The following is a 12939-nucleotide window of genomic DNA, read 5'->3' on the forward strand; positions in this document are numbered from 1 at the left end:
GAAGGGCCCCTGCCGGCCGCGCTCTGTGTGAGGGGAGCGGGGCGCGGACCCCGCGTAAGGCGGAGAGGCCTTCGCGCCCCCGCGCGGCCCGGCCGGGCCGGGACCCCCCGCGGCTGCGCCGGCGGCCGCGAGCGGGAGACGGGGCGGGGCGGGGCGGCCGCGGCGCGCGCCAGCCGCATTCCTGGGATGCCGCGAGCGCTGGACGCGGCCGCGGCCCGGAACGCGCGACGTCAGCGCCGCGGCGCACGCGGCGGCCCCGCGCCCTATATAAGGCGGTGGCGCCCGTCGCCGCCTCAGACCGCGCCGGCCGCGCTCCCGCTCTCCGCTCACACGGGCTCCCGCTGCACCGGCGTTGGACATGGGCTCCGCGGGCACCCGGCCCGCTCTGGCGGCCGCTCTCCTCTGCCTGGCCCGCCTGGTAAGTGCCGCGGGTCTTCCCGCGGTCCGGGAGAGAGGGAGGGAGAGGCGGCGGGTCGGGTGGCTCCGCTCGGCTCCCGGCGCTCACCGGACGCTCCGCTCCGCAGGCTCTGGGCTCGCCCTGCCCCGCCGTGTGCCAGTGCCCGGCGGCCGCGCCGCAGTGCGCCCCGGGCGTGGGGCTGGTGCCGGACGGCTGCGGCTGCTGCAAGGTCTGCGCCAAGCAACTGAACGAGGACTGCAGCCGATCGCAGCCCTGCGACCACACCAAGGGGCTGGAGTGCAACTTCGGGGCCAGCCCCGCCGCCCTGAAGGGCATCTGCAGAGGTAAGCGGCGACCCCGCTCCTCCGGGACGGACCCTGCGCCCCGCGGTGCCGGGGTTCGGTAATTTCGAGCCCATGTATGGTTATGCTTTGTTGTCGGTAGCTTGGCAGAAAGGCACATGACTTCAGCAGTCTGGAATGCGATTCAGTATGTCTGGGCTCCGCTAAACGCACATAAGGAAAAGTGATTCCTGACTAAGTTATTGTTCTGGCCCCGCGTCCCCGGGGGGTTGTAGGGAACTCCGCCGTACATTGAGTTTAACAGACCAGCAAATACCTGTGCTTAAACCAGCGATACCCGCCGCTCACCCCCTTCTTTCCCTTCCTGTTGATCTCTGCAGCACAGTCCGAGGGAAGACCGTGTGAATATAACTCCAAAATCTACCAGAACGGCGAGAGCTTCCAGCCGAACTGTAAACACCAGTGTACGTGCATAGATGGAGCTGTGGGCTGCATCCCGCTCTGCCCGCAGGAGCTCTCTCTTCCCAACCTGGGCTGCTCCAGCCCCAGGCTGGTCAAAGTCCCCGGGCAGTGCTGCGAGGAGTGGGTCTGTGACGAAAGCAAGGATGCACTGGAGGAGCTAGAAGGCTTTTTCAGCGAAGAGTTTGGTCTGGATGATTCTGAAGGCGAATTAACCAGGAATAATGAGCTAATTGCCATTGTGAAGGGAGGCCTGAAAATGCTACCCGGTGAGTGTAGGTTTATCTGGGTGACAGTTAAGGGGAGGAGGCTAGAGGTGGCTAAAACGCAGATCCCTTAGGCCCCAAGGGAAAGAAAAAAACCTAGTGAGAGAATATATTTAGACTAACCCCTCCTTTTCTTTTCCAGTTTTTGGATCCGAGCCACAAAGCCGAACTTTTGAGAATCCCAAATGCATCGTGCAAACAACCTCTTGGTCCCAGTGCTCAAAGACGTGTGGAACTGGCATCTCCACCAGGGTGACAAACGACAATCCTGACTGCAAGCTCATCAAAGAGACCAGGATATGTGAAGTGAGGCCATGTGGCCAGCCCAGCTATGCCTCCCTAAAGGTAAATATAGACTCTTCTGGTGTTCCTCTTCTCTCTAAGCTGCTTCAGGTAGGGGGTAAAGGCTGGAAAAGAATCTCCTGCTAATAATGTGACTGCCTTTCCTTTGCAGAAGGGAAAGAAATGTACCAAGACAAGGAAGTCCCCCTCCCTGGTGAAGTTTACTTATGCTGGCTGCTCCAGTGTGAAGAAGTACCGGCCCAAGTACTGCGGCTCCTGCGTAGATGGCAGGTGCTGCACACCCCAGCAGACCAGGACTGTCAAGGTCAGGTTCCGCTGCGATGATGGGGAAACCTTCACCAAGAGTGTCATGATGATCCAGTCCTGCCGCTGCAGCTACAACTGCCCACATGCCAGTGAAGCCTATCCTTACTACAGACTAGTCAACGACATTCATAAATTTAGGGACTAACTTGTGGTGGGGGTGGGATGCAAAACACAATTTTGAAGTACCCAGCCATGGAGAAAGGACTTTTGATGGAAGTGGTGCCTTGCCCATTTGAGGCCAACATTGAGATGTTACAGGAGTGCACTGTGCAACTGGACACTAATGCAACAGAGATTTAAGCATACTTAAAGCTTCATAATACTGGAGCAACTTTACTGCTTCTTTTTGGAGCACCTTATCTAATTATATACTGTTTTCTGTTTGTAAGTGATCAGATTAATGTTTTGTTCCGGTTATGAAAACTTTTCTGTCCTGTTCAATTTAACACTATGCTTCTTCCCCTTCCTTCAGTCTTCTCCCACCCTTTCCCAACTAAGTTGGAAGTTACATTCCTTCCTGAGGTGGGCACCTGTGGGGTGTTCACAGTGGCAGCTATTATGTACCAACTGTAGTTTAATGGCAAACAGAAATCAGTTGTTTTAAAGCTGAGTATTTTATTTATCAAACTGTAGCTTTTTGTTTGTTTGTTTCCTCTGAGGTTTTTTTTAACCCTTCCAGCCCCTGTAATACTGGAATAAGTTGTAAATGATTTTAATTTTATATTCAATGAATTAAAAGACTTTATTTATGGAATTAATCATTTAATAAAGAAATATTTACCTAACTACTCTTAGTAGAGTATTCTGATAGGCAACAGGCTTAAATACAGCACATGCAAGAGGTTTCTGTAAAAACTTGGAATTCTGAGAAGTTTGGATTCTCTGAAAGCAAGTTCTACTGCAGATGCAGAAATGGACTAAAGAGCCAAGTCTAATTCTTTGGATAAATGATGTTTTGAAGGAGTGTCTGCAGTCTGCAACCCCATGCTTTAGAAAGTATAGAAACATAGAAAGAGCTTCTTGGCACTGAATGCAAATCTTTGATAGACTGAAATGTTAATTAGACTGTCAGATTATTCAAACTGTCCTGGAATTTGCAACATAAGGTACTTCATTAGAATGCAGTGCATGCACGGTGATGTTGAACATTGGGGTGAAAATGGTCATCAGGTCTCACGTTTTTGGTGGCTGCTTTTTGCAAATTAATACATTTCTATGGCAGAGGAATGCTTCTTACAGGCTGCAGGAGGTAGTTTGCTTTCACTAAATTCAAATTAAATGAGCTTGAAGCAATGACTTTTGTTAATCCTAATAACACGGTGATGAAAAGTAAACATACTGTTAACAAGAGAAGAATGTGAGGAATTTCAAGTACTAGTACCAGAGTAGAAACTAGTAGTACTAAAGTAGAAAGCAAGGGAGCTACTCTTTTCCTCACTTCCCCTTCCCAATTTTAAACACTTTATGTTGTGGGACACAGATGACATTTGGCTAAGCAAGGGAGCTCGCTGGCACACAGTAAAACAAATGACATTTAAAGAAATGAACTAGAGCAGGATCTGAGAAAGCATCCAACATTGTACACTTCTGATTAGCCTAAAGCTATGCTATAGATAAGACTGACAGGAAACCTGCAACAGGGTATTATTTTCTTCTTGTGTGGGTATTTCTCTGTCAAAATATTCTCCCACAATCTTTAGTAAGAAAGACACTGCGCATAAAAAACAGACTGATTTTGAGGTTCTAGAATTGTGAAGGGGTGTCATCCAGTGTCAGTTACAAGCAGAATTGGTTAGGGTCAATTTTTTATGAATTAGACATAAATAACTCAATAAAATAAATAGCCAAATATCTCAGAAGCTTATCTCTGGCAGCTAATGCAAAGTCTGAGAAATTACAACCTTCCCTCTTTTCTGCTCAGTCAAGTTTTCTCCCTGAAGGCATTAAAAAGTAGAACTGTTTTGGAATTCACCACCTGGCCACCAGTCTCAGCTGTACCTAAACTTGTCTGTACAGTATTTGTTGACAGCAGAAGGGTAAAACACAAGGAAGCACTTTTGTTTGGCTTCTCTGTAGATCTAGCACTGAACACCTCATTACATCAGCTGCTCGCTGGGAAGCCATCAGGTTTACACACTGGGTTACTGTCAGGCAGGGAACAGGATACACTGCTCCCAGACAGCCAGCAGCTGCAGGGCATTCCTGCCATGGCCACTGTCACCCACACTTGAATGACATCCATCTCACAGCAACGCAAGTCACAGCTCCCCAGCAATCACCGGTACGTGTGACTGTACACAGAGACAGCAGCTGTGACACACGTCATGGACAAACAGCGGCCCTGCCGACTCCTGCCTGCAGCGTGGCTCTAGCACAACCTGCCCTTGGGCTCTTCCATGGTAAGGGGTGCCTCTGTAGCCTGCCCAGGGGAAACATGTGCTGTTGGGAGAATAAGGGCTGTAGAGGTAGGTCAGATAAATACTAAGTGAAGTTATCCTGATATAAAAAGAGTAAAATGAATCCCACTAAAAAAACATGCAAGTCTTTCAGAGCGGGGTTGTCACTCCAACTGGTCATCACCCATATAGTCCTCTCTTCTATTTTGCATTTCACAATTACATGGCAAAACTACTTTTACTACACTATAAAGGGAATCACTGTCATTTTTTGTGTGTCATCTTGGTACTTGCTTTCAAATCTTTACATCCGCTGCTGTTCCAGCAGAATTAAAAAAAAAAACCTTAAGTAGTGGGTGTGGATATATAAAGGATTATAAATTCAAATTCCATTAAGCGAAGCAGCAGAGCTTACAGGTAAAGTAATGAGCACAACTATAATTGTATTTCTTATAAAAAAACTAAAATATCAGTATCCTGCTTCTAGAGGAATACTGGGAGATGAGGAGTTAGGAACATCATAAATAATGTACATAACAAAAAGCTGAGCATTTGGAGTGAATTCAAACCCTGAAAGTAAAGCCACCAGCACCGTGTGGAGCTCCCTGGAGCTGGGCAGAGCTGGGGAAGTCCCGACACGCCAGGAGGGAGAGCGGCACCGCCTCAGCCTTCAGCGCAGGTTACAGCACTGTGCCCTGCACGGCAGCCCAGCTGCAGCCACCCTGCCTGCCCCCTGCACAGCAGCCACCCTGCACAGCACCACTGTCCCCTGCACGGCAGCCCAGCTGCGCCACCTGCCGGCCCCCTGCACAGCAGCCACCCTGCACAGCTGCACTGTCCCCTGCACGGCAGCCCCCGCGCCCTGCACAGCAGCCACCCTGCACAGCAGCACTGTCCCCTGCACGGCAGCCCTGCTGCAGCCCCCCTGCCTGTCCCCTGCACAGCAGCCACCCTGCACAGCAGCACTGTCCCCTGCACAGCAGCCCTGCTGCAGCCCCCCTGCCTGTTCCCTGTCCTCTGTGCCCCGGTCCTTCGGCTGCTCCCTGCCCAGCCCCTGCTGGCACTGTCCCGCCGCAGCGGCACGGCGCACTCGGCCGAATGCGGTGCTGCCGCCACAAGGAGCGTTTCTCACACTACAGGTTTAGGATCGAAGGAACGCGCAGCCTTGTGCTCCCCACGCTTATTTCCTTGACGGCAGTAAGTGCTGTAATATAGAGGTTACACATAAAATCTTCCCTACTATTAGTAAAGACAAAGTTTCAGCTTCCATAAGTGCTCCATGACAGGAAATGAAACAAAAGCAGGAACACACAGACAGACTTGCATGACTACACAAAGTCCTTGTGGGATGCTGCCAGTTCACTCCTCTGCAGCAGCAGCAGGTGGAGGAAAAGCAGATACCATACTGACAGTGGGACAACCGAGCTACTACTGAACCCTCGTGGGGCTGTTGAGAATCTCTTTATCCACACATCAACTACTGCAGAGCCGTGGCAGATCAGTCCCCTGGGCTGCCTGACCCAGCTGACCCTGTGATCACTGGGATTGCTGCAGGAGGATTTCCAGTCCACTCAACCTGCATGAATCCCTCACACGTCTTGAGGACTGAAACAGAAAAGTTTGCAGTGGGAAGTCATTTCTGGTTGGAAATCAAACCTACCTACACAAAAGCAGTTAAATGTGTCACACCAGAGGCTTGCTCTTGCCAGATGCCCGCCCTTCTGAGCTGATCCTGCAGAAATGCATGTGCACAATTTAGCTCGCTTGTTTAATCAGTGAAACTATTTCGATGCAGGGCTCCAAGTGCTCAGCACACAGCAAGGAAAAGTTGTATAGTTTCCCAGCTGCTCTGCCTCAAGCCAGTCCCTTTCATGTAGACACGTCCCCATTGTCACCTTCACAGTTTCTTCCTGCATATTATATAGCCACAATTAAAACAGCACACAGAAACAGGGAGGTGTCACAGTGAAAGCAGTAACATAAAACTAGCTTTGGAGGTACTTAGATATGTACTGACAACTAAACTGCATTAAAGTGCAGTGAGACTTGGTGTCTATAAAATACAAATCCTGCAAAAAAGAAAAGACTCCAACCAAGAGAATGATACAATAAGCAGCTCTCTATCATGCTGTAAAGACCGAACACCAAGAAACTGAATAGATGGCATCCACTATGCTATGTTTCCCCCCATAAAACCACACAGCTATGTCTTCTATGTACACAATTTATATTGGAGAAGATCCTGAAAGACCCCAAGGCACCATTCACATAAGCAACTTCATCTGTCTTGAAGTATAACCACTTATGGGATGGAATGTAACAACCATCTAGGAAGAAAACATTACACAATTTTTTGTAAGTTTTCATTTTCTAGTCAGAAGAAATTCAAAGGTAGGGTGAACACATTTGTCCAGATGGGAATCCAGCTGGGACATACACATTAACTATTTCACCTCCTGATGAATGGCAGTTCCAATCAGGATGAAGGGACTCAATTTAAGTGAGAGAAACAATCAGCAGTAGCCCAGCAGTGTTTTGGGACCACTGAATGTCAGTTCAAAAGAAGCCCCAGTATACCAGCCAAGTCAAAGACACCAGTTTCTCTGAAACTACTCATTTCCTTCAGCATCTCATCCAACCAGGTTTGAGAACAACTCCTACTTAGCCTACTAACTTGACAAAATCAGACACCAAGATGCCATGGCTGTAAAACCAGCAGTCTATTAGGAACTTGAAACAGGAAAATGCATTTTTCTCTAGAGGCTAAGGAACAATGCTGCTAAAATCATGTGGATGCCCAAGCACAGCTGAAAGTAGAGGCTGGGAAAAAAGGTCAACAAAGAGATACCACTGAGAATTTAGATCACAGAATCACAGAAATGCTAAGCTGGAAGACACACAACAGGATTATCAAGTCCAACTCTGGGCCCTGTGCAGGAAATCCCAGGAGTCACACCATGTGCCCGAGAGCATTGTCCAAACACATCTTGAACTCTGGCAGGCTGGTGTGGTTGACCACTGCCCTGAGGAACTGTTCCAGTGCCCAAACACCCTCTGGGTGAAGGCTTCTCCTGATATCCAACCTAAACCTGCCCTGACTCAGCTTCAGGCCATTCCCTCGGGTCCTGTCACTGTCACTGGGCAGAGATCAGTGCCTGCTGCTCCTCTTCCCTTCCCGAGGAAGCTGTGACTGCAGTGAGGTCTGCCCTCAGTCTCCTCCAGGCTGAGCAGACCCAGTGCCCTCAGCTGCTCCTCACTGCTTCCCCTTGAGGCCCTTCACCATCTTTGTTGCCCTCCTCTGGACACTCTCGAATAGCTCAGTGTCTTTCCTACATCGTGGCACCCAAAGCTGCCCCCAGCACTCGAGGTGAGGCCGCCCCAGAGCAGAGCAGAGAGGGACAATCCCCTCCCCTGCCTGTAATGATCCTGGAGATCCTATGCCTGATGTCCCCAGGACATGGTTGCTCCTGCTGGCTGTGCGAAAGTGATGGGGACTTCTTGGCAAGCTTCTAATGCCACCCATCCATTCTTTTTAAATATCTACACCTCATCCACTGACTTAATGTTTACCTCACTTTAGCACAGCTCTACTTCCTATTGGCATTCTTAGCAAAACAGACAAGTTCTGGAGCTACAATACAGACCCAGTAGACAACCTGGAAGCAAGGAATGGAAAGGCAAAAGCAGCTTTCACAGTTGTTTCTTCCTTCTCCTTGAAGCAGAACAGGGATGATGGGAAGAAAGTGGCAAAACAATTTTAAAAACAGTTTTGATTATCCACCAGCTGAAATGATGCAGGAACCAGCCAGCTCCCAGTATAGTCATTTATTCTCTAAAAAAAGACTCCCTCTCCCTTCTCATTTCTATTCTTCCTTCTCTGGCAGATTGTTTTGACCTCATTCTGATTTGCCATGCAACCACATGAACAGCTGTACTCATGCAGCTGATACAAAAAAAGTCTCATGCAAATGGATTAGATAAATACAAGGACTACTGTGACAGTCAAATAAAAAGGAATTAATTTCACCATTTCTATCATGAGTGCACAAAGAGTTTCCCTTACCCCAAAGGTAGGCAAAGCTCTAGTGGCTTTCCATATTTTATCACTCTATTGATTTTTCCTGCCAAAAAGCCTACTATAGTAAAATATCCTGGAAATGCTTTTCTGCAGGAAAAACTAGCAGAACAACTATCCCTCTTTTTACCTGGTTTTACATGGCATCTCTAACTTCCCTTTCAGTTTCAGTATTTGTTTTGAGTTATTTTTGCTGCCATTTCTTGTCTTGCATACACGTGACTTCTTCCCATTTCACCACAGATTTCCAGCAAATAAGACCATATGTACTACCATAGCAACATTTTAATACAAACACACTGTGATCTTTGTTCACTGAAGTACACAGTTCATTTCTTTTTCTCTTATTAACAGAACCTGCATCTGCATACAGTTTAACTGAATGTCATAGCAACAACATAAACATCAATTCAAGATATTTTTTCCTTTGGAGGGCAGAAGAATAAATGTTTTCAGGAAAAGAGTGTGGAACTTCAAGCAGAATGAAATGTTTGTGACTAAACAGGGCCTGAAGTTACATCATGAGGGCTGTGTATTTACACTTGGAAAGCCTGTTCTTGCACAGTGTTACACATTCTCAGCTTCTACAGATGTCCACAGAGAACAGCCTTATCTGGCAGGGCAAGGACTGAATCCCAGCCATGCCGATACACAACACATAGCTGGGACTTGCTATTAGCACTCCCATGAACTCAGAAACCCAGGTCCTGCTTCAGACTGGAGTCCATGTCCTGCACTGAGTTTTCCTCTAATGCAGAGTAAAACTGCACTGTTGACTGGAGTAACAAAACCTGGTCCAGTTTTTGCCTCCAAGGACCAGTGCCAGCCACACATTCTGTGGCATGACCCTCTTTTCCTCTACGGATCAACAATTCCTAATGCCAAGATAAATGTAGCAAAACTCAGAATTCCAATGTGTTCATTCAAAACTGAGCTGCTTCACTGACAGGGGGTACAACTGTTTACCCATGACAACTCAATTATGGCTCATCTCCCCAGGAAGTTCTACAAAAAAGGAAAAGAATCAAGTTCTCTCCCATGGCTGAGTCAGTCCTACTTCCCAGCTACTGCTGTGTGCTTAGCTATGCTCTATTTTTGTCCTTTAAGGTTTGTGAAAGGGATGACATCATTAAGCTTTTAATTTTTTAAGTGGTGTTTTCATTCAAGACAAGAGCCTTTACTCTTTGTAAGCTGATAGTCCTTCAGCTCAAGCATGCTGAAAAGTCTAAACATTAAAAGAAATGCTGTAACAACACTACACAGAAATAGCTTGTTCCTTCTGTGACAAATAATTTATAGAGGAAAATAAATGAGTAAGCATAGTAGGCATAAAATAAGCACTCAATGCAAGCTGGTGTTGAATGATGAAGATTAAAACAACATCACACAGTTCTCATTCACAGACATGATCTGTTCTGAATCAAGGCAGAGTCCTGTAGGGATCTGTGTGTAATAGGACTACAATAGTATGTTTTCAAAATGGACAGAATGGAAGCCCTCCAGGAAGCTTCAGCTCCGTGTCTTAAATTTCTACTTCTTGACCAGAAATTTAAAAAATACAGAAGATGCTTTTTTTCTCTCTTCTGTTTATTACAAGGTGTCTGTTCCAGGTTAGGTCACTCAAAAAAAAACCCAAAAACAAAAAAAAAAAAAAAAAAAACCAAAACAAAAAAAACAACCAAAAATCAAAACAAAAAAATTTTCCTTAACTGTCCATTAAAGTGTTAAAAAACATCTGCCTAGCACAACAGTGCATAAACTGATTAAATCAAGAACCTCATTATTATGAAGAATTATGACTAATATGAAGAATTTTGATTTCTTATTATAAAGAAAAATTGAAAAAGCTTAGGAAAACTGAATAAAATATTTGAATTGCATTTTGATTTGTTTTTGACCAATCACCTCTGTTCAAACTAGTTTAATTGTAAAAATAGGTAAGCAGTAACCTAGTTTGAAAGAATGGCAAATGCTACCTTCAGTTTGACTGAACTCTGGGAGATTATTCCCAGCTTTGTCTGGGAAATTTCAGTACTAGTAACCACCACAGGAATATGTTTTAAAGCCTTCTTTAAGGTAAATCTGAAGGACAGATTTAACAGCATCTTCATTTAAAAATAAATTATGTTGTGTTTGACTCACAAGGAAGCTTAAAGTAGATTTATATAAGAAAAAAAACCCCACAGGCAAACCCTTTGGTACAATTAATGAAAACCCCCAAGAGCACAGGAAAGTAATGCAAATCACAAATCTGTGTTCCTCAGTCAAAGACTAATCACACACACATGCAGATCAACACTACTACTTGCAGCACTCCCATTTTCACTGTGCTCTGGACCCAACAGAAATGCCATGCTTTTACTGCAGATGAAACATTTTCTGGCCAATGAACTGTGGCAGTTTTGCTATTTGCTCTTTTATTGGTATTACTATGAATGAGTTCAAGACCGGTCTAAAGTAATTTGTGGCTACCAAGCCAGTGTGCAGCGATCACTGATTAGGAAAAGCTTATTCACTTTCACTGAACTGAAAAAATATGAAACCAGCACCTATAGCTAGGAATCCTGGTCCTTTAAAAAGGGTTAAAAAAACAAATGTTGAAACAAGAGATGGGCAGAGGACCAACAATGACTAAGAAAGAAAATAGAGCACAGGTGGCTGCTGCCAGGCGAGAAGAAAAACTTTCCTGTTTCACCAGAGGTTGCAAAACACACAAGAGAAAAGACACATGATACCACTGGGAGAAAAAGTAGTATGTGACTACAAAGGTCTGATGCTCTGGCCAAACTTCAGTAGTGAGCTGTCATGGTAAACAATTTATTAACTCCAATTTCTTTACAAGTGAAAAAAAAACCTTCTAAAACTTTGAACATCTCAGAAATCCTGTCCATGCAGCATGACTGGTGAGGGCCCAACAGCCTGGTGCCCTGAATCGCAGACTGAGGGTCCAGAAGCCTAAACCCTCCCCTATACTGCTCCCCCAGCCTCCTGTGACCTCCAGAAGTTCCTTCACTGCTTTCTATTGTGTTTCCACCCACAACATCAGCACTGGTAGAAGAAGACTCATGACTGAAATACCACCTGCATGGCAATTCAGCACACGCCCCAGGTCACCAACACACCAAGGGGCTTGTCTCAAGCAGGAGACAGAGTCTGGGAACTAAAGCAGCAGCAACCTCAGAGAGCTGTTTAGAGTGAACATGTCCTGAAGACAAATGCTGGCTTGGGCAGAGCCGTGCAAAAGCAAGGCAAAGGCTGATGCTGATTTTTCAGAATGCCCTGGTCAGTAGGGAGAGGGGCTCACCTGGCTTGCACCACTTGTGGCATTGCTGTTCTCATCCTCCACAGACCCCACAGCACAGGGGACTTGGATACAGGACAGCTGGTCTGTGATCTAAGAATCTTTGCAGAAGTTAACAACTGTCAGCAGACAATACAGTACAGGAAATTTTCTTCCTTTAAGATTTATTTAAGTAGGTAAATGTAGCTGATATGCCAGTAAGTATTTAAAATAACTAACTTCAGTAGGGACTAGGAATATGAGATGCATAACACAAATATTCTTTAGAAGTCCAGTATTATTTGCATTAGTGCCAGTCTATGCATCCATTTCTAGGGATATAAACACTCATGGCAATTTAGAAGGCCTGGAGAGAAGACCAAACACACTTGCAACATGCCACCCTGAAAACACAGTCTGACCTCTCATTAACACATGGAACAAGATGCAACCAAGTCAGGAACAAAAAAAAAAAAAAAAAACAAAAAAAAAAAACCCAAACAAAACAACAACAACAAAAAAGTATTGCATCAAGCACCCGAAATGTCACCAGAGAAGATCAAAAGTAACACAAGACCATTTTTGGTAGCTCAGTGTTACACAGAAATACTGTAAAAGGAAACTGCTCTAATGAAATAACTGTACTTTTTTCCCAGTAAATTTAAGCATTAAGACTCAAATCAACATAGAAATACAAATATATGATCAGATATTTAAACTCAAACATTTGGCGCTGAGCTGGTTAGGCAAAAAGTAAAAACAGTGGTGCAATTAAAAACTGAAATTCAATTAGAATATTATTTTTTTCTGGAGCCACAGTTCCCCATCTTTTGATTTACATCCCTAAATATGCATTATTAAATCCAAAAGTAGTCAAGCACTTTCAGAGTGCTACCTTTAGTAAAGGAAGTTAAGCCAAACCTCCAGGAACTTAGTTGTATCAAAAGAATTTAATTAAATAATTAAAAAAATAAAAGCTCATTCCATCATGTTCTCTCAAAGAACTGTCATGAACTGTCCTGAATCTCCCCTTCTTCCACAGATGAGAGGTATGAGCTTTCATTGTCTGAGTTCTCTGCAGGCTCACTGCCATCTGAGGATATAGAACACAAAAAACAAACAAGCAATTAGTTTCAGCAATGTTGTTTGCTCATC

At 45.5% G+C, this 12939-nt stretch overlaps 2 protein-coding genes across 2 annotated transcripts in view; one reads left to right on the forward strand and one right to left on the reverse strand.

Moving 5' to 3' along the window:
- Positions 1–238: 238 nt before the first annotated feature.
- Positions 239–2816, forward strand: CCN1 (cellular communication network factor 1). The gene is made up of 5 exons (XM_030953301.1): positions 239–418; positions 525–741; positions 1080–1427; positions 1567–1769; positions 1879–2816. Exons 1-5 carry the CDS (start codon positions 359–361, stop codon positions 2176–2178), a joined length of 1128 nt encoding a protein of 375 aa, XP_030809161.1. The 5' UTR covers positions 239–358; the 3' UTR covers positions 2179–2816.
- Positions 2817–12284: 9468 nt separating this feature from the next.
- The window catches only part of ZNHIT6 (zinc finger HIT-type containing 6), a 30045-nt gene continuing 29390 nt past the window's right edge, over positions 12285–12939 (reverse strand). Inside the window, exon 10 of the mRNA XM_030953543.1 lies at positions 12285–12877. Coding sequence (XP_030809403.1) covers positions 12792–12877 — 86 coding nt within the window. The 3' untranslated portion in view covers positions 12285–12791. The remainder of the gene's footprint in view (positions 12878–12939) is intronic.

Source organism: Camarhynchus parvulus, chromosome 8, assembly GCF_901933205.1.
Source record: "Camarhynchus parvulus chromosome 8, STF_HiC, whole genome shotgun sequence".
Taxonomy (NCBI): Eukaryota; Metazoa; Chordata; class Aves; order Passeriformes; family Thraupidae; genus Camarhynchus; species Camarhynchus parvulus.

Excerpts from the sequence above, each read along its gene's own strand:
- CCN1 (XM_030953301.1), top strand. The coding sequence starts at position 359 with ATGGGCTCCGCGGGCACCCGGCCCGCTCTGGCGGCCGCTCTCCTCTGC. Across the intron at positions 1,428-1,566 it reads AGGCCTGAAAATGCTACCCG|TTTTTGGATCCGAGCCACAA; the intron begins GTGAGTGTAGGT and ends TTTCTTTTCCAG. Across the intron at positions 1,770-1,878 it reads CCAGCTATGCCTCCCTAAAG|AAGGGAAAGAAATGTACCAA; the intron begins GTAAATATAGAC and ends TTTCCTTTGCAG.